Here is a 20,716-nt window from a genome sequence, read left to right on the forward strand (position 1 = left end):
AGTGCTGGAGTTCGCCTGAACTGAGCATGAACCGCGTAGACCTCTACATAGCCATATATGCATAGGAGAAGGGCCACATTGATATGAGTTTTTTTCTACATTTATAATTATTGGGTCAGTGTCCGAGCTTGATTGTGTACATAGTTCAGATTTTCAAACTAGTAATAATGATAGCGAGTAGATTCAACTACACTGCAGCACATAGGCAGTAGAGTCTACGCATTCGACCGGCAGCACATACACAATGTATTTGAAAAGGCTCGCGTAGACTTTACCTTCTCAGTGGTGCTGAGAACGTGAAAGCAAGAAGATCAGTCCAAAACGAATCGTTCAATCCAATCGTCTCGCGGCCAACCAGGCGTACAAGCAACGCATTGCTACTCAGGGAGTCGAAGGTTGTTGATGCTGTTATTCCCATACCGGTATTTCAAATCAGAACATTACAACCACTGCTCTCAGGAAGCTGCTCGCCAGTGATTAGCTTCAAGTTAGTTCAAGCTGTGCTCACTCTGTTGCGGGGGGATTTCTAAAAAGAGAGAGAGCTGAGCGCTGAGAGAGCAGAAACATGTAAAAAAGCTGAATGTTCAAAAAGACTTTTTCATAATAAAATCACGGGTTTTACGCAGGGAAAGATGACGACGTCGACGCTATTGCATTATTTTTTTAAATATTGGTTGGTTGGTTGGATTTTAATTTTACTTTGCACATTCAAACGGGATGACGACCCAAGAAAATGGTGGCGAAGCCTGCATTGTATGTAGGCTACAATTTTGTAGAAGTGGCTATGGAAGCACATACTGTGACATACCGGTAGTAAGAGATCAGTATAAGAAGCACATAGGAAGAGATTAGGATACTACCGTTATAATGCCAGTAAACAGGGGCCCCAGCAGCAGAAAATCTCCGCTGACCGCAGCAGCTACGGTTTGCCTGGCTTCGTAGGCCATTTGACTGCTGATGGCGGGTAGGGGTGCCTTGTGCGCCAGGGTCAGAAGCTGGACGAGCACATGGCTGGTGCGGGCGTGGATGCACCGCCAGATCGTGATCAATATTTTCTGCCTCTAAATAATTGTATAGTAGCTCGCTGACCGGTACGCGGTACAGCCTACAGCTAATTATCAAGAGTATATAAAAGGGGGTTATGACTTATGTGCTCTTGCTATTATACTAGTTCAATACTAGTAGTAGTATTAGATAAACCTTGTTATAGTAGATCTACTAGTTTGCGTGACAACATCAACAACAAACAAGTTATTTCCCAGCGGAACTAGTGGAGGTAACCAACGTTACGTGTAGCCGGGGGGGTGTTCTGACGTGGTGAAGGCCTACCCATGGTCGCGTCGGGACATCACCAACCTCGTCTACAGAGAGCACCTTCTCGCGACAGCGTCATGGTGGTGACCGGACTGTTGACAGCTGACGAGCTGAGAGAGGGACGCCATGGGCAGAAGTTGGAAGAAAAAAAAATTAAGAAAAACAATTCAGGTTAAAGTACTGAGCTACACGACTATCATGTCAGGACGACATACAGGAGCGATCAAAGAATACACGACTGACTCGGACGTAAAGAGAAGTCTAAAAACTCCCTTAGCATAATGAGGGTCAGAACCGGGTTCAACACCCATATGGCCTCAGGCCTGTGGGGATTGTCCTATCAAAAATTTAATTATAATAATAATTTGAAACTCGGATGTTGAGCCATAATACTATTATACAGTCAGAAAGTGCAATGACTAGGCACAAAACTGACAGAGTACTGAGACATTCGACGTCCTGACACCTAGCTTCAACACATCTCCGTAGCGCTAACCGACAGCCTTCCAACTTACTTGGAAGGTTCAAGGTTATGGATATGGAAAGACCAACGAGGTTAGCGCTACTGAAGTTAGCACTGTACAACTCACGACAATTGGTACGGGCTGACAGATGTTGCTTCATTGACGAAGTGCGATTCTGAAGCTTTGTATATCCGTAAGTTAGATCCGGAACTTTGCGTACAGAAAGAAAATGTGTTGTCGCTACAATTGTTTGGTGTTACTCCTCGTCGCGTCGAGGTGTTAACAATGTAACTTAATTTGCTCACAATGTTGTTGTCTTTAAAAATTCGACGAGGAGACAATAATTTTAATATGGCAATAAGTAGGACGAGCTGAAGCGACATGTGGACTACTTTATTAACAATGTAAGCGATGGAGACGATGCAAGAAACAACCTAAAGGGTAAGGAAAAATACATGTAAGAAGAAAAAGGGCAATGGAAAAAAAAAGATGATTCGAACAAGTTTTTTGTTTTTTGTTGCTGATACACACTTGTCACGCTTAGTTCTTACTTGTATACCCTTGTTTTCTGCACACTTTTGTGAGAAATCGCACCTCGATATTCTAGTGCTGTCATTGTATCGTGTCACCCTACCTTGATTGCTATATTATTTCCTTTGTTCTCATTTTGTTCTTTAGTACAACGGTGATTCCTGAAGAGTGTTGTACGAAAACTTGTTCGAATCATCTTTTTTTTCCATTGCCCTTTTTCTTCTTACATGTATTTTTCCTTACCCTTTAGGTTGTTTCTTGCATCGTCTCCATCGCTTACATTGTTAATAAAGTAGTCCACATGTCGCTTCAGCTCGTCCTACTTATTGCCATATTAAAATGTTGTTGTCACTATTATTATTATTTTCCTTCGAGTTTTGTGTCGTGCTGAGCTTGATAATTTTCCACCTTGTCACGAGTGTTGTTATCTGATTATCGTTATGCTATATAAGTTTTAGTCTTTCTAACTTGAGCCATTCCCTGTATAATCCTTGATGAGAAGGGACCGAAAACGTTCGATACTTTTGACAAGTGACTCATTGGATGTGTGTTTGCGTGGATACTTGCGACCCAAAACTTACCTTCGTTTTTAAGTATCATTCGCCTCCGACCTCTTCTAAAAATAATAATATTAAATATGGTTCACGGATGGTCCCAACGGACCGGGGCTCTGCCAACCGTGGATTGTTGTACAATCATGTTGTTAGATTGGTTGGTTGGTATATTCTATTCTACTTCGCCAGAATGAACAGGCATTGCTACCTTCTTGCCTGGACAAGTGGGTTGTCCAAGCTCTCACAAAACGACGAAGAATGAAGAAATATTACATGAGAGTGTGAAGCATGCAATCTTATAAGAGAAAATTCCTTGAGAGTGTGAACCATGCAATCTTATAAGAGAAAATTCCATAAGCCTAGGAGTGTGAAGCATGCAATCTTATAAGAGAACATTCCATGAGAGTGTGACGCATGCATGAGAGAGAGAGAGAGAGAGAGAGAGAGAGAGAGAGAGAGAGAGAGAGAGAGAGAGAGAGAGAGAGAGAGAGAGAGAGAGAGAGAGAGAGAGAGAGAGAGGGAGGGAGGGAGGGAGGGAGGGAGGGAGGGAGGGAGGGAGGGAGGGAGGGAGGGAGGGAGGGAGGGAGAGAGAGAGAGAGAGAGAGAGAGAGAGAGAGAGTTCAACTCTCGACTCTGTAATACGTACTTCAAGAAAAAAGGACATTCATAAAGTTACCTGGCAGCACCCACGTTCACAGCACTGGCACTGTATTGATTATGTGATCACCCGGCAGCGGGATTTTCAGCGCTGTACAGATTGCCGTGTGTACCGGTCTGCTGAGTGTGGGACCGATCACAAACTTGTTGGGCTAACGTTGTCACTTGGTTGCCGCCGCCGTTTCTACCCGCCAAAGAGCAAGGCCCCTGATCGCCGTCGCTTTGATGTATCCCAGCTCGGACCTGCTGACCCAACTGCAGCAGAGGATGATGATTTAGTAAGGCAAGCAACTGTGGCGGAGTGGTACCATACCTCATCCGACTGTCTGCAAGACGCTGCACCAGGGACCTCAGTTCAGGATCAATGGATTTCACTACGGGACGCCACAGTTAAAGCAGCTACCTCTGTCCTAGGCAAGAGTCGCCGTCGTCAGCCAGATTGGTTCTCAGCCAGTTCTGCCACTCTCGAGCCTCTCCTTGCACATCGTAACACTCTATTCCAGAAATCTTTAGCAGATCCATCACCTCTGGTCCGGCGAGAGTTTGTCCGCGCGCGCTCAGCTGCAAGGGATGCTGTACGCAGTGCTAAGGAGGACTGGTTCCGTAAGACTGCGTCTGATGCCGAATCTAGGAAGTTTGGGTGTAAGGTTGTGTGGAACAGCATCCGGGATCTACAGACTGCCCGGCGTGGATTGATTCCCACTAAGTCGTGCCTGATCAAACAGACTGATGGCTCACCATGCTCGTCCGTTGAGGCACAGCAGAACCGCTGGTCTGAACATTTCGAAAAGCTGCTGAACCTTCCAAGCGGCTTTGTCCGATCTGAAGTTGACTTGGTCCAGCAGCGCAACATCATGGAACACCTGGCCACCTCACCCACTGCTGAAGAGGCCCAGCGCTGCCTTCGCTATCTTACGAACGGGAAAGCTGCTGGAAGCTCCGACATTCTACCGGAAATGGTCAAATACAACTGCGACCTATTCTATGCCAATCTGTTTAAGCTCATTACCGCGGTTTGGGAGGAGGGCGTAGTACCGCAAGATTGGGTGAATGCAGAGATAATACCGATACCCAAGAAGGGTGACCTCACTAGCTGCGACAACTGGCGTGGCATCGCACTCCTCGACGTCATTGGCAAGCTGTTCGGACGCCTGCTGCAAAACCGATTGCAGAAAGTCGCCGAAAGTGTGCTGCCTGAATCACAGTGTGGTTTCCGGAAAGGTCGCTTCTGCACGGACATGACGTTTGTTGTTCGCCAGGTTGTAGAGAAGTGTCACGAGCACCAATCCAAGGGATTCCTGGTGTTTGTCGATTTGAGGAAGGCATACGATTCTGTTCCGCGTGCTGCACTGTGGATTGTCCTGCTGAAGCTGGGAGTCCCGGAGCAACTGGTCAGCCTTCTGAAGTCTTTTCACGACAACATGACAGCCACGATCATCGTTAATGGTTCCCCCACTGAAGGCTTCCCAGTGTGCAACGGATTGCGCCAAGGGTGTACAATGGCACCAGTCCTTTTCAACTTGTTTGCTGGTGCAGTGATGGAACGTTGGTGCGCACGCGTCCAAGAGCGTGGAGTGTCTGGTTTTCCACTCCGTACCTGTGCCGATGGTCAGCTTTTCAAGAGATCTAAGCGTGGTAATGATATGGTCATCACAGATGGTGAGTTTGCTGATGATGCAGCCTTGTTTGCACCCAGCCACTCGGATGCTCAGCGTATGCTTGAGATATTTGCGGAGGTCAGTGGAGCATTCGGGCTGTCTCTCAACATGGCAAAGACAGTGTTCATGGCTGTTGGGCATCAGATCAACGACAGTGACCGTACCCCGCTAAGCGTACAAGGCAACGCCATCCAGCATGTCAGCCAGTTTACATATCTCGGCTCAGTGGTAACACCAGACGGACGATGCCACACCGATGTGTCCAACCGCATAGCTGCTGCATCTAAGGCCTTTGGTAGCCTCTACCCGTCAGTTTTTCGGAACACTTCACTAACATCCAAGACAAAACAACACACGTACACATGCTGTGTGTTGTCGGTGCTGCTGTACGGGGCTGAGAACTGGACACTGTTGCGTGCCGACATACGTCGCCTTGAACAATTCCACAACCGCTGCGTTCGTGTCATTCTCGGCATCTCGCGTTCCAAACAGTGGGAGGACCACCTGTCATCTGCCTCGCTGCATAGAATGTGCGCTACAGAGCCAGTTAAGTTGCTGACATGGTTGCCCGTCGACGGCTGCAGTGGCTTGGCCACATTGCCAGGATGGACGACCACCGGCTTCCAAAGGTTGTTCTCGTGGCTCCATACTCCACGCCCTGCTCATGGCCCCAGGCGTCGATGGCGTGATGTGGTACGCGATGACCTCAAGGCGTTCGGTCTATACACCGGTTGGTACGACCTCGCAGCTGAACGTGGCGAGTGGATCCAGTCCATCTCGGATGCTATTGTTGCACGGCGTTTACGCCTTGAAACGACAGCCAAGTCAGTGTGTTGTGCGATCTGTGAGCGACTCTTCGCCAGTGAAAGCGGACTTCGGCGGCACAAATGCAGGGAAGAGCGACTGAAGCCGATCCATGAACAGGCCGGTGCTGTGTTGTGCGAAACGTGCCATCGTTGGTTTGCTAGCCGAGGTGGATTTGCTGTGCACAGCTGCTCTCCCAGTCTTGGTGACGCTCCAGTTCCAGAGATTGTTGCACTTAGCCCACCTGATTGCAGCCAATGTCATTATCACTGCCACACCTGTGACCGCTGTTTCCGGAGCAAAGCTGGGCACCACCGGCACAACTGCAACCGCAGAACATGCAGCTCTGGCTCCGAGCGCCGCACCATCCCATGCCCGACCTGCTCTCGGAAGTTCACACGTCTCCAGTACCTGGCTCAACACAAATGCAAGAAGTAACTCTGCCCTCCTTGCCTCTTTGAGGCACTGCATCACCTTTAGGTGGCAGTTTCAAGGTTTCAAGGTTCAAGGTGTGTGTGTGTGTGTGTGTGTGTGTGTGTCTGTGTGTGTGTGTGTGTGTGTGTGTGTGTGTGTGTGTGTGTGTGTGTGTGTGTGTGTGTGTGTGTGTGTGTGTGTGTGTGTGTGTGTGTGTGTGTGTGTGTGTGTGTGTGTGTGTGTGTGTGTGTGTGTGTGTGTGTGTGTGTGTGTGTGTGTGTGTGTGTGTGTGTGTGTGTGTGTGTGTGTGTGTGTGTGTGTGTGTGTGTGTGTGTGTGTGTGTGTGTGTGTGTGTGTGTGTGTGTGTGTGTGTGTGTGTGTGTGTGTGTGTGTGTGTGTGTGTGTGTGTGTGTGTGTGTGTGTGTGTGTGTGTGTGTGTGTGTGTGTGTGTGTGTGTGTGTGTGTGTGTGTGTGTGTGTGTGTGTGTGTGTGTGTGTGTGTGTGTGTGTGTGTGTGTGTGTGTGTGTGTGTGTGTGTGTGTGTGTGTGTGTGTGTGTGTGTGTGTGTGTGTGTGTGTGTGTGTGTGTGTGTGTGTGTGTGTGTGTGTGTGTGTGTGTGTGTGTGTGTGTGTGTGTGTGTGTGTGTGTGTGTGTGTGTGTGTGTGTGTGTGTGTGTGTGTGTGTGTGTGTGTGTGTGTGTGTGTGTGTGTGTGTGTGTGTGTGTGTGTGTGTGTGTGTGTGTGTGTGTGTGTGTGTGTGTGTGTGTGTGTGTGTGTGTGTGTGTGTGTGTGTGTGTGTGTGTGTGTGTGTGTGTGTGTGTGTGTGTGTGTGTGTGTGTGTGTGTGTGTGTGTGTGTGTGTGTGTGTGTGTGTGTGTGTGTGTGTGTGTGTGTGTGTGTGTGTGTGTGTGTGTGTGTGTGTGTGTGTGTGTGTGTGTGTGTGTGTGTGTGTGTGTGTGTGTGTGTGTGTGTGTGTGTGTGTGTGTGTGTGTGTGTGTGTGTGTGTGTGTGTGTGTGTGTGTGTGTGTGTGTGTGTGTGTGTGTGTGTGTGTGTGTGTGTGTGTGTGTGTGTGTGTGTGTGTGTGTGTGTGTGTGTGTGTGTGTGTGTGTGTGTGTGTGTGTGTGTGTGTGTGTGTGTGTGTGTGTGTGTGTGTGTGTGTGTGTGTGTGTGTGTGTGTGTGTGTGTGTGTGTGTGTGTGTGTGTGTGTGTGTGTGTGTGTGTGTGTGTGTGTGTGTGTGTGTGTGTGTGTGTGTGTGTGTGTGTGTGTGTGTGTGTGTGTGTGTGTGTGTGTGTGTGTGTGTGTGTGTGTGTGTGTGTGTGTGTGTGTGTGTGTGTGTGTGTGTGTGTGTGTGTGTGTGTGTGTGTGTGTGTGTGTGTGTGTGTGTGTGTGTGTGTGTGTGTGTGTGTGTGTGTGTGTGTGTGTGTGTGTGTGTGTGTGTGTGTGTGTGTGTGTGTGTGTGTGTGTGTGTGTGTGTGTGTGTGTGTGTGTGTGTGTGTGTGTGTGTGTGTGTGTGTGTGTGTGTGTGTGTGTGTGTGTGTGTGTGTGTGTGTGTGTGTGTGTGTGTGTGTGTGTGTGTGTGTGTGTGTGTGTGTGTGTGTGTGTGTGTGTGTGTGTGTGTGTGTGTGTGTGTGTGTGTGTGTGTGTGTGTGTGTGTGTGTGTGGTTTGATTGTGCACAAGACCGGTCAGCTTGGCGAGAGCAGGTTCTGGTTTTTCAGCCTCCTCGGGCAGTAGAGAAATCCGTACTCTGCTCCTCTTGCAACCTGGCTTTCTCTCGTCCTCAAGACAAGGCACGGCACAAGTGTTTGGCTGAGCGCCAACTTCCCGTCCACCAACAGCGTGGTTCAGCACAGTGCGTCAGTTGCGGCCGATGGTTCCGAAGTAAGGGTGGGCTTGCAGTTCATCGCTGCCAGCCTGCACCCCCTGAACATGCAGATACGGCATTGACGGCGTCTCTCGCTAGTTGCTGCTTTCAGCATTGTCAACGCTGCAATCGCTGCTTCAAGTCCCGGGCTGGTTTTAACCGCCATAACTGCAACCGTGGAAAACGTCTTGCTGCAGCCGATAGGGAATCACTGCCGCTGATCTGCATGCATTGCGCAGAGCGTTTCCGACGACAGCAAGACTTGACGAGGCACCAGAAGTCCTGCCAATGACGGTGCCCTCCAAACTCTGGCCCCCTCCGGGGGTGACATTGCCCAATGGGCAGTCATGATAGTAGTAGTACGGTAGTAGTAGTAGTAGTAGTAGTAGTAGTAGTAGTAGTAGTAGTAGTAGTAGTAGTGTGTGTGTGTGTGTGTGTGTGTGTGTGTGTGTGTGTGTGTGTGTGTGTGTGTGTGTGTGTGTGTGTGTGTGTGTGTGTGTGTGTGTATGTGTGTCAGAGACAGAGACACAGAGAGGGGGGGGGGGGAGAGATATGCGGATTGTTAAAATGGATTTCGACATGAAGTTAGGTACACAAAATGTTAACGGCACACCCCTAAAGCAAGTCAACGAACACCGTCACCTTGGAATCATACTACAAAACGACCTCCAATGGAACTCACATGTCACGCACATAATAAACAAATCCAAAAAACTCCTTCACCAACTTCGTAAACCACGAGGCCAACTTAACACCCCCTGTCTGCTCGTAATCTACACCGCCTACATTCGCCCGGTTATAGAGTATGGCAGTCTCGTGTTATCCAACACCACCCGCACACAGAAGGACCAATTAGAACGCGTTCAGCGACGAGCAGCCCGTATCTGCTTGCGGATCCCCCCTTTTGCACCAGTCCATCACAGCTCACTTCTTCATCATCTCCAACTCCCCACATTAGTCTCCCGGCAACTCTTACGACAGGTTACTCTTGCCCACAACATCAAGTTTATCCGCGCTCCCCTTCACCTGCAACAGCCTCACCTTGCACGACCAATCACAGAGCAGCCATATGCACTACGACACATGAGAACATACACATGTCATTGAGAACATCACACACATACCGACACACCAACTCACCCATCAACCTGTCCCTTCACAAGTTCAACCAACTACCCCCCGACCTGCGTGAAACAAATAGCAAGTATGCGTTTAAATCAAGGGCGTCTAGCCTCATTCTATCATCCATATGCTCCTGTAGTAGCTCACACTGTACCCCATCGTAACCCCATCCCCCTGCAATGTGTTGGTTTCCTTACTTGCTAGACTGATTATAATGATTTTGGACTGATTTGAATCATATTATCTTCCTTATTGGCGATGGGCCACCGTGGAAATAAAGAATAAGAATAATACCTAAAAAGCTTACCTAGTACTAGATCTACCTGGGCTCTAGCTAGCAGTCGGAACCGGGTTCAACACAACGTATCTATTGGCTGAGTACGTATACGAGGTCAATAGGAAATAAAAGCCGAGGTTTTTTTACGAGGCTTTTATTTTCTATTGACCAAGCACGAAGTCCATATTAGATTTATCACGACAAACAGTCGGTATTTCAAATTCCAGAACGATTACCTCATGAATCCCGGTTTTATGATTGCACAACCGTTGCACCATCACCTACTCATAGTCATACCCTGCACCATGCTGCACTAGGCACCGTTCAACTGCGCAACCCATAAGCAGTCAAATATAAGCAGTCGCCAAGGAGTGAAATATGCAGGAATATTTAACTGCTTAGGTACCGCGAAAACCAATGGGAGTCAATACTAAGAGAGTGATAAGTATCTAATCTTGACTGAGAGGTCAATATAGGAAATAAAAACCGAGTAAAAGACTGAGGCGAAGCCGAGGTCTTTTACGAGGTCTTTTATTTCCTATACTGACCAAGTACGAAGTCAATGCCATTAGTACCTGGCTGTCAAACCGCAATTTAATTCTAAATGCAGGGAAGACACAAGTGCTCTTCCTGTCTACGCCACATATTACTGACCACCAATTTGCAGTCTACTGTCATGGAGTGCAGCTCAAGCAAGTGACATGTGCAAAGTACCTTGGAATACATTTGGACCAGGATCTTTCTTGGAGGACTCAAGTTGATTCTATGGTCACCAAACTTGCCAGTAAAATTGGTATTCTGTTCCGAAATCGACACAATATTCCTCTGACTTGCCGAGAAACCTTTGTAAAGTGCCTAGTGTTGCCAGATTTTCTATATGCATCAAATTGTTTTTCTGCTGGCCTTTCCTTAATTAACCCAGTTAGGTAGGCTTGAACGAATGCTAAAGCGAGCTTTGCGTTCAGTGTACGATACTGGTTTTTGTAGCCCATCAAGCCCTTTATTTGCGAGACTTGGTCTAGATCGTTTGGCATCCATGTATTGCAAGAAATTACTGTATCTGACGTGGCGCTGTTTGGAAGGCCGCTGTAGTGTCACATTTTAACTTCCCCTTTAAGTTGCCCATGCTCAGAACTGCCTTTGCCCGTCATGGCGCTTCCTTCCAATGTGCTAAGCTGTGGAATGATTAACACCATCTAGCTCGCTGTGTGGATAACTCCGCCCGTTTTAAGAAACTGTTACCCCAATGCCTTGCTTTTTCACGCTAGTACTTATGACTTTCAGCTATGCAAAATGCGAACATGATCACCTATCCAACACCGGTAGTCTATTATATTAATTATTCATATCTTTCTGCATCTTTCCCTCGAGTGGGTCTATTGTTATTAGGCAATTGTCTGTTATAGTCACCACTATAAATAAATAAATCCAATCCAATCCAATATTAGATTTATCACGACTAGCCAAAGCCTGTGTTCAATCGCTAAAAAGGAGTCAAATATAAGCGGTCATCATAAAGGAGTGAAATATGCAGGAATATTTGACTGCTTAGGTATGGCAAAAAACCCAAAAATCTATGAGAGTCAAGGGAGTGATAATACTACTAGGCTCCTTGGCTTGATGTCGACCAAGCATGCATGCATGCAGCATTGCAGGTCGCGGATCGCGGAGTGGCACTTGGCAGATGACGTATTATTAGTACCCCTACTTCACTCTTCAGTACTTGTATCTTTGTACTTTTTGTAGCCCTTCACAAGCTACAGTGCTGGCAAATGAAATCCGACCCCCTGAGCGGTGTGCGCGCTCACATCGCTAATAAAAGACGCAACGGGATTATTGATGGTAAAACTACAAAGCAGAGACCGCTGAACCCACCGCTCTGGGGGTCGGATTTCAGTTGCCAGCACTGTACACGTAGTGCACGTAAAGTCGCGTTTATATACACTGACAGTCTGTTGATATGTACAATAAGAAGTCAGAAAGGGCGACGGCTGTGCATGTGCTGGGCCGGGGACAGAAAGACAGGTAAGGGAGTGCAAGTGAAAAGCTGCCACTTTTAGCTTGGAACGACAGCTACAGCTCGAGAATCTGCTGCTGGTGCTAGTAATAGTAATACCGATCAGTCATCAAAACAAGCCGTTTCAAGGGCCCCAAATTCATCTTTCTTCTCAGTAGACGAGTATCACCAGGAGTCTTAGATCTATTGTCGTGAACGCGGATGGATCGCAGAAGGATTGCGCTGTGGACGAATGCAACTGATGTTTATAGCGGATTGATAGCAGCATACGGATTACTGTAGTGGGCAGCGAAAAGAATAGCGATTCCATGCGATGCGGTGACAACGCTGGGGAAAGCAGTTTGTAGTAGAATTTTCAAGATGAGTACTGGACAAGAGGTGGATCGGGCATTAGCCATGGAAATCGTAGGCAGGTTGAACCGAATATTTGGAGACGAGCATTATCAAGATGTGAGACTTCTCGGTATGCTTAACGAGCATAGCTACATAGCACTGGACGTATTGATTTATGCAGACCAGCGCTTGCTGGAGTTGACTGGTGGGAGCACTGCATTGATCAAAGCAGCTCTACAGATTGTCCCGTCCAATGTACTCCAGGTCAGCAGGGACAAAAAGTATATCCGACGCCTGAAGTCAGAAGTTCGCATTGTGAGGTACCTGGACAACTTGTTCAAGGACAACAGTGGCAACAACTCGGATCTATTGGGACCGGGCGATGGAGATGAGACAACCGTTTGGATTACGCACATTTTTTCTCGCCGCCCGGAGTTTAACATAATGGCCAGTAGCGATGTGAGCCATGTTGCCAGTGCATGTTTGAGAGGCAGGTAAGATATACAGTTGAAGCCAGGACCGATGCAGGCTTCGTTACAACTTTTGCCCTGGTGTGCTCATGGAGTGAGACCCATGGCGTCCATCCAGCTAATTGTGATGGATATTGACAACGCAACATGTGCATAGCGAAGCAAGATTAGAATTACCAATTATTTGTGTCTGACGATATCTGCATAGTACTAGAATCTGCGCCGGGTAACAGTACTCTTTCACCTAGTATTGCCGCGGGATCATCAGAGCAACTCCGATAACCGAATCTCATCTCCTGACAATAAATTCTGGCAAGAAAGTTTACTTCAATAGTAGTCTCACATGCCATGTGTTTAATATTTAGCGGTGGCTCATTCGGCAAGTTCGCACGCTGCAGTATTGAGGAGCTGTGAACAATTTTCTAGATCTGTTGCGATATCTGTGGGATCATCTTCTGTTACAATCCTCGATATTCATTTAAAACAAAATGGTCACCCATGCATTTGCCCGCTCAACTAGTGTTAGTCATGGCCTCAGTAAAGCAATGTCCGACTTTCCATCTTGAGATGAATCTGCCAGAGTTTTCTTGGGAGTCGATTTGACTGCGTGTTTACATGGTCAAATAACTGTGTTCTAGTATTTCCGGCCCTTGGGTGGGTTTTGGGTGGGTTTTGGGTGGGTTTTAAATCCCCTGCCCAGACCGAGGCAGTAGAATGATCATACCGGGAGAAGTTCACTATGATCCCGAGAATTGAGCATGTAAATATGTTGAGTATGTTTGTGTGCATACTGGACTGGATGGTAAACACTGCCTAGGTGTATGAGCAATGCACAGCACGGACAATGGTGCTTTTTGTAGGTACCAATAGCTAGTCGCTGCGCTGGCGTCTTGAGACCTGGTATGCAACTCAACCTATCGCCGACGAGGCTCTGCTTGGGTTTGTTTTCCGCTCCCTGTGTGTCTTCTTCCAGGCCCCGCTACACTCACCTCTGCAAGGATAAGCTACGAGTGCGCAGGAAGACCCTGTTGGAGAAGATCGCCAGCCAGATCGAATACTACTTCAGTGATGAGAACTTGCCGTACGACAAACACATGAAGATGTTACTGGATACTATTGGGTCAGTCCCAGTTCACGACTTGCTCAAGTTCCCTGCGCTTAGACAGCTATGTCAGGTAGGTCACGATAAGTTACATTTACATATATCCCCACCACCACTACCACACACACCATGTACACACACGCATATACACACACACACACACACACACCACACGCACGCACACACCACGCGCACGCACACATACACACACACACACACCACCACCACCACCACTACCACACACACCCATGATCGTATGAGCTCTCCCCAAACTGTAGGCATCACTAAATGCAAAGCTTGAGTGGAAACATTTTAATGATAGAATTCCATGTATGCATTGTGTTTGTGTACCTGCAGAGTGCAATGATGGTGCTGGAAGCAATAAAGGGCTCTCTAACGGTTGAAACCATCATGCGTATGCCAGAGACGCTCCCTGGCGGGCCACACATGGAATCCTTGCAGCAAGGTGCATCTGGTGATGTCATGCATCAGTGCCTGCACCTGCAGCTCATACCCAAGAAGCGGCAGATTATCAACTTCCTTGAGCACGTCTTCTCTGAAACAGAACTCAGCAGGGACAAGTTTCTACAGGGCCGGATTGAGGACTCTACTGATGGTTTCGTTCCAATAATTCTCTTTTTGACGTACAACCGAATTGCAGCCCTGAACTGCTCTGACACAGATGTCCTGGAGGCTGCCAGGAGCTGTGAGAAACTGGAGGTAAGGCAAGACCAAAAAAAAGATAGAGATTCCCGGGCCCTCCCGCACCAAAGCCATTTTTTTTTAACAGTTCATATATGTACAGTACTGATCGTGTGAGTAGATCTGAGACGTGGAGTCACACAAACCCGAGTTTGTACGACTCCCTGATGTACAGATCAGGGCCATCGTTGGCCGAAATATAGAACAATTGAACCGCGTACCTGTTGTCTGTAAAAAAATTGAATAATAATTACAATGCTGTAAAAAAGGTTCAACACGGCATGCACACTTGTAGTCATGTACATACATGGGAAAAAATGAAAAATAAAATTCGCCCGCTCGCACCAATTTCACATGGGTCCTGCCCGGGAATCTCGATTTTATTTTGGTCTCGCCTAAGTTAGCTTCACCGTGACCCACGTCGTGATGTTAGGCTATGCATGATCACCCTCACAGTAGATACTAGGGTGTGAGGGGTGGTACAGGGGCGTCAGACACGCGCTACGCTCGCAAACGCCGGCATTGACCAGACCTGCACTTGCTGCCCCAGGTAATCCGATAAACGGGGAAAGTCTAGTGAAGAACGCATTTTGTACTTTGTCTGGCTAGGCCAGTTGGGCTGCCGGAGTGGACTGGTCCTGGTCCTGGTACCACGACTCTCACTGGTCCTGGTCCTGGTACCACGACCCTCACTGGTCCTGGTCCTGGTACTCGTGACGACTCTCCGACCAAGCATTCTAGAGATTTTGTTTCAAAACGTGAATTTATGCAGTCAGTGCGGCCACTGCATGCCGCCAAACCGAAGGAGTTTGTGAAAGCAATATAATTATACGTATGGCATGAACCATGCACTTATAACACTATCACCCCTATAATGATATTTATGCATGGTGGTGGTCTGGCACAAGCAAACCTTGCTAAGCTGGTTGTGTTTCTCAACACAAATGTATAGCCGGTGGTAGCGCGGCGAATGTGCAAACTTTACTTTACTTCTTTTACAACTTTTTTTTATGATATTAATTTTCTTGGTCTGATGCCGCACTCATCGCTACATTGGTAGCTGTCGACTGTAGTGCATGTGACTTTGCTGATATGCAAGCGGCGGCTTGATCTCAGATGATTTGAAGATGCAGTCATAATTTGTTCTGCTCTCAAAGAGAGCAGCCAGAGCTGAGGAGAGTTGGCTGCCCTTTGCTTCAGTAGAACACTGGGCCTGCTCAAAATGGTAGAACTGGCAGAGCCAGCCCTACCTAGTTCTGGTAGCAATCATTCAAACTCACCCTAAGCCGCTGAGGGGATGCTGTCCTTCACAAGCCGTAAACTGATGTGCGTCTATTGTAGCTGGGACCACGTGCTGCCGCATGTTGTCACGGTTGTATTCCAAAGGTCGAGCAGTATGGCAGGGTTCACGTGCTGCTGCATGTTGTGTGTCGTATTCTATAGGTCAATGAGACTGGCACCATGCCCATGGTGAGGCGAAAAGGCTTCAGAAGCATTTGCCGGCGGCCGCGCAAGCTGAACCTGAGCAAGGCGGAAACTGTGGAAGACTTCCCGCTCCCGTCGCCCGCAACCAAAGATGAAATCATCAATCTCTTGCAGTACTACTTTGGAGATGAAAATTTCCCGCTGGACCATCATCTCCAATCCATTGCACAGGATGATCCTGTGTTGGTAAGTGATGGCCAGCTCTCTCTCTCTCTCTCTCTCTCTCTCTCTCTCTCTCTCTCTCTCTCTCTCTCTCTCTCTCTCTCTCTCTCTCTCTCTCTCTCTCTCTCTCTCTCTCTCTCTCTCTCTCTCTTTCTCTCTCTCTCTCTCTCTCTCTCTCTCTCTCTATCTCTCTTTCTCTCTCTCTCTCTCTCTCTCTCTCTCTCTCTCTCTCTCTCTCTCTCTCTCTCTCTCTCTCTCTCTCTCTCTCTCTCTCTCTCTCTCGGTATTATTGATGTCGGAGGGGAACAACTGGAGGTTTAGCATCACGAATTTGAGTTCGCGAAATATTTTCAGTTTACGAACTTTCGCATCATCAAGTTTTGTTCGGAAAAGGCAGTCGAAACAAGAACGCTGATTTATGTCTGGACAGTCGTAAATTTACTACGTTATACTGTCTGTACAAATTTTTTTAACCTGTCAACAAGTGCGAATTCTGTTTGCCATTCCTCATCAACGCGATTTTCATCACTGAGTTCGACATACATTGGAGTACGAACACGAACTTGAAATTCGTCTTGCTAATGGGCCATTCACATTACGCCCAAAACGTGGGGTACGTGACATTTTCATCCGTATAGCTATGACAACATGGAATGTGGGGTGGGTGGGGGGATCGAGTGCTTTAAAAAATACGAAAACGTAGGCGGCGTATCCAGACCCTGTATCGACTCGTTCTGTCGTTCCTAGCAGTTTGTGTCCGAAAAAACTGCATGCACCGCTGTACGAGCAACGTTTACGTGCCTGTGTGATGGCACTTGCATGAAAACGAAGTTTGTCAGTGCGTGGAATACAAAAGGAGACGCGTATTTGCAACATACATGTAGTATGTCTCTTGTTATAGTTGTACTCTGACTAGCTCCCTTTATCACTTCTCTCGTTTCATTCTATAGGCCATGGTTGGCAATCACCCATATCTCTGCATTATTGGCAGTCTCAACGACATGCTATGAGATATTAGGGACCTTTCGCATCTGCTGCGAATCGAAAGTTTGATTCGGCTCGTCCTCGTTCCATTCAAAACAGATTCAGGTTTCGCAAGTCGTCGTGCTATTTTCCATGACATACATGCAACTAGGAACACTGCCGACAGCTTGGTGTACGCGTGTTTACACGTACACGTGCATGGATCATGGAATCAAGGAACAAATGTGTACCTGGCAATAAAATGTGTACTTGACGGATTCAGAGCGATCCACGAATGAAGAGGCTTTCATTCATGAAAACGAGCCCTCATGAGGGGCTGGTGAATCCTCGAACCCAGGCGACGAATCAGCATTCATTTCGTATCCGAGCGCGCACGCATGGTGCGAAAGGTCCCTTTGGTCCCTATTGATCTAAAAAATGTGTACAGCATAAACCATGATAAACCCTGTACATACAGTCAAACCCCGTTAGGACGAACACTGATAAGGCGAACTTCCCATTAGTACAAACTAGGGCCAATCATATGGTTGGCCTGGCATCTGATCAAGTCAAAATTATTCGTTTACGACGAACTCCTGTACGGCGAACCTTCGTGAAGACGAACTAATTTCAAGGGTGATTTGAACAAAATCAGCGTGTAGTACGAACTTTCGGTCCCCGTGGGTGCGCTGGCCGTAGTTTTTTTTTTCCGATAGTCAAGCCTCTTTCTTGTATGGGCAAAACGAATTGGCAGCATGTTACAAGGCTGGGAGAACATGCTGTCATGAATTCATTACACAGTGTACTTACCTGTTCAAGGCTGGGTTATGTTATGAAAAAATGCTTTACTTGTGTCACAGCGCTAGCGCTGCATGCCGCATGCACCTTCACATAAATACAATCCATAATAATAATAATGCATATCAATTTTTTTGTCAGCTCTGGACAAGAAGAACACCGGATAAGACAAATAAACTTACTTGTTCAGTCCCTTGAAGTATCACGTTAGTTCGTCCTAACGAGGTTTGACTGTACCATGTACCGGTATGTCTCATGCTGTTGACTGCTTTCTGTACTACAGTACAGTCATGTACTATGTCACTGCCCTTATAAATCACCTGGGAGTAGCGCTGTTGTGCTTCTCCTCTATGGAGTAGTCCGTTGAAGCTGTGATCGTCTAGTGGTTAGGACCCTACGTTGTGGCCGTAGTAACCCAGGTTCGAATCCTGGTCACAGCACATTTTTTTTGTCTTTTCCTCCAGCTAGCTCCGCGAAGGCGCGAACACGATCGTTGTTGTTGTTTTTGTCGTCCTTTTGTGCGCCATTTATGTTAGGGCAAGGTTCTGTGACAGTCATCAAAGTGTGATGGCCAAGATCGCCTTGCCTCTGTTTCTGTGGGACTCTTGTAGTTTCAGTGGCGGTAGTGTTGTAGCTGGGAGTTCGGTGGATCTGTGGGTCACTTGTAGCTTCGTTTTTCTTTGGCATTCCTTCCAATACCATAGAAATTCGTACTAGTAGTTTACTAATCCGTACAACGGCGGGACGCATGTGTGCGTGTGCATGCAGTACATGACTATAACCAAGTAACGTTCGTGTGGAGTAAATGTGCAGCTTACGTGTGAAAATTCAAGGTCAGGTTCGTGTTCTCTTGTTCTGCAATTTGTCGCCTCGGTTCTCTATTGAACCAGCAGATCAGATAATCGTAACCAGGGAGTATTGTACTACTCCCTGATCGTAACTCACAGTGGATTTTCTGTCCACACGTAGACCGGTCCACGCGGATCCGCCAGCAGGCTGCGTTGCGCGAGTCACTGCCTGTATTCACTCCGAATACAATACAGTGTCTTGTACAGTCATGTACTTGTGCTTTTGTACTTGAAGTTGTAGTCTCTGTTTCATCACAGACAACTAGTTTTTCTGTGCAAGTGTAATGCAGAAGCATGAATCCTGGTATCCTCCACCTTGTGATAATAACATGCTACCATTGTTATCCTTCAGCTGGTAGATCTGCTAACCAATAGAGAGTCTGTTGTATGTGAAACGTAGAGAACATTGTATGTGTCTGGGTTGAGTACGGCTAGCGCCAGGTCGATAACTGATTATGGCGACGAAAGGCCCTTCCCAGAATCCTAAGCTATATGGTCGCGTGACTACTTTCGCGGGAAATTTGCCTGTGCAGTGCTGTGGAAACCTTGTACAGGTCAGACCTCGCTATAACGACCCCCGCTATAACATAAACCTCACTATAACGTACGGAATGTGAATGTCCCTGCCGAAACCGCATCACTTCTGTACAAATTTTCCTCGCTATAACATCATCCGCTATAGCGTAATTTTTGCTATAACGCACTGTTTGCTGGGTCCCAGGCGCACGGAGACCTCAGCATAACGTAAAAAGTCGCATAAAAATGACTATGGACACGGCATGCATGCCTTCGCGGGACTGAGCCGTCCACCTCGGAAGCAGGGAGTAGTGAAATACCGGTATTTTACTACTCCCTGCTTTGGGTCAATACCTCCCATTACTTTTTATAGGCTCTATCACATGTACACGTACACGCATTGCATGACTCTTGTCACCCTGGTGCACATCTTTGCTAGTCATCATCATACCTGTATGTAAAACAGTACAGTTGTAATCAGTAAGTGAAGAGTGTCATTTTGACATACATATTGCATATTGGTGTGCCCAACTCACTATAACATAAACCTCGCTATAACATAATTTCTCCCATCCTCCAGAGATTACGTTATAGCGAGGTCTGACCTGTACCTGGTGTGTGCGCATGAGTAGTACAGTGGTGGTGCAATTTCTCAATTTCAACCTGCAATTTGTCATAATTATAACAGGCCCGTCGCACCGACTTTGGAGGTGGGGCGGCCATGGAAGGGGGGGGGGTCGGGGTCCTCCCCCGGGAACAAATTTCAAAAATTGAAGCCAATTGCAAGCATTTCCGGGCATTTGGTGCCATTTCAGTGTACGGTAACTACAATGAAAGACTTTTTGATTCTGCAAAAAACCAAGAAGATGCTACGATCGGGGACAAACATTACTCTCCCCCGGGAAAAAAATTCAAAAATTGAAGCCAATTGCAAGCATTCCCAGGCATTTGGTGCCATTTCATTGTACATGGACTTTTGATTCTGGAACAAACCACGATCGGGGACAAGGATTTGCCACGTTTGCACTGAGATCATCGCGATTTGTTGCAGTGTGCTCAAAACAAAAACAAAAAACACAAAAAAACGGCCGAAAAAGCCTGTGGGGCGGCCATGGCCGCCCCGGCCGGTGCGGTTCCGACGCCCTTGTATAAACATTCCAGTCAACCTGTGTTCGTGGCGGGTTGACCCAGGTGAACACTCCCATGTAAACGCAGCCTTCTCCGGTGGCCTGCTTCCGCTGGGCTTGCGAATGTCTGTTGCAGTGTTTACATGAGAGTTTGACCTGGATCGAGTTTACACCGGCTTTGAGCACAAAGTCACTGGAGTGTTTACTTTATGATTTTATTAGGCGAGACCCAAAAAAATAGGGATTCCCGGGCCCTCCCGCACCAAAATCGAGCCAAAGCCAATTTTTTTTTTTTTTTTGAACAGTTCATACATGTACAGTACTGATCGTGTGAGTAGATCTGTGACGTGTAGTCACACAAACCCGGGCTTGTACGACTCCCTGATGTACAGATCAGAGCCATCGTTGGCCGAAATATAGAAAAATTGAACGGGTAAACCGCGTACCTGTTGTCTGTAAAAAAATTGAATAAAATAACCGGAAAAAGCTGTAAAAAAGTTCAACATGGCATGTACATGTACATACATGGGGAAAAAA

At 47.3% G+C, this 20,716-nt stretch overlaps 2 protein-coding genes and 1 non-coding gene across 4 annotated transcripts in view; 2 read left to right on the forward strand and 1 right to left on the reverse strand.

Annotated features, from left to right (window-relative positions):
• LOC135822519 (dymeclin-like) overlaps positions 1-536 on the reverse strand; it is a 34,919-nt gene extending 34,383 nt beyond the window's left edge. For both annotated transcript variants that reach the window (XM_065335315.1, XM_065335306.1), the window contains exon 1: positions 276-536. In XM_065335315.1, the coding sequence (XP_065191387.1) occupies positions 276-418 (143 nt within the window). In that variant the 5' untranslated portion in view covers positions 419-536. The remainder of the gene's footprint in view (positions 1-275) is intronic.
• An 11,126-nt stretch (positions 537-11,662) lies between these two features.
• LOC135822425 (uncharacterized) overlaps positions 11,663-20,716 on the forward strand; it is a 32,952-nt gene continuing 23,898 nt past the window's right edge. Inside the window, exons 1-4 of the mRNA XM_065335196.1 lie at positions 11,663-12,500; positions 13,450-13,651; positions 13,936-14,298; positions 15,724-15,951. Of these exons, the coding sequence (XP_065191268.1) occupies positions 12,034-12,500; positions 13,450-13,651; positions 13,936-14,298; positions 15,724-15,951 (1,260 nt within the window). The 5' untranslated portion in view covers positions 11,663-12,033. The remainder of the gene's footprint in view (positions 12,501-13,449; positions 13,652-13,935; positions 14,299-15,723; positions 15,952-20,716) is intronic.
• Trnah-gug (transfer RNA histidin (anticodon GUG)) lies at positions 18,057-18,128 on the forward strand. Its single transcript has one exon. It is a non-coding gene; the product is annotated as a tRNA-His (tRNA).

The sequence above is a fragment of the Sycon ciliatum genome, chromosome 1 (genome assembly GCF_964019385.1).
Source record: "Sycon ciliatum chromosome 1, ocSycCili1.1, whole genome shotgun sequence".
NCBI lineage: Eukaryota > Metazoa > Porifera > Calcarea > Leucosolenida > Sycettidae > Sycon > Sycon ciliatum.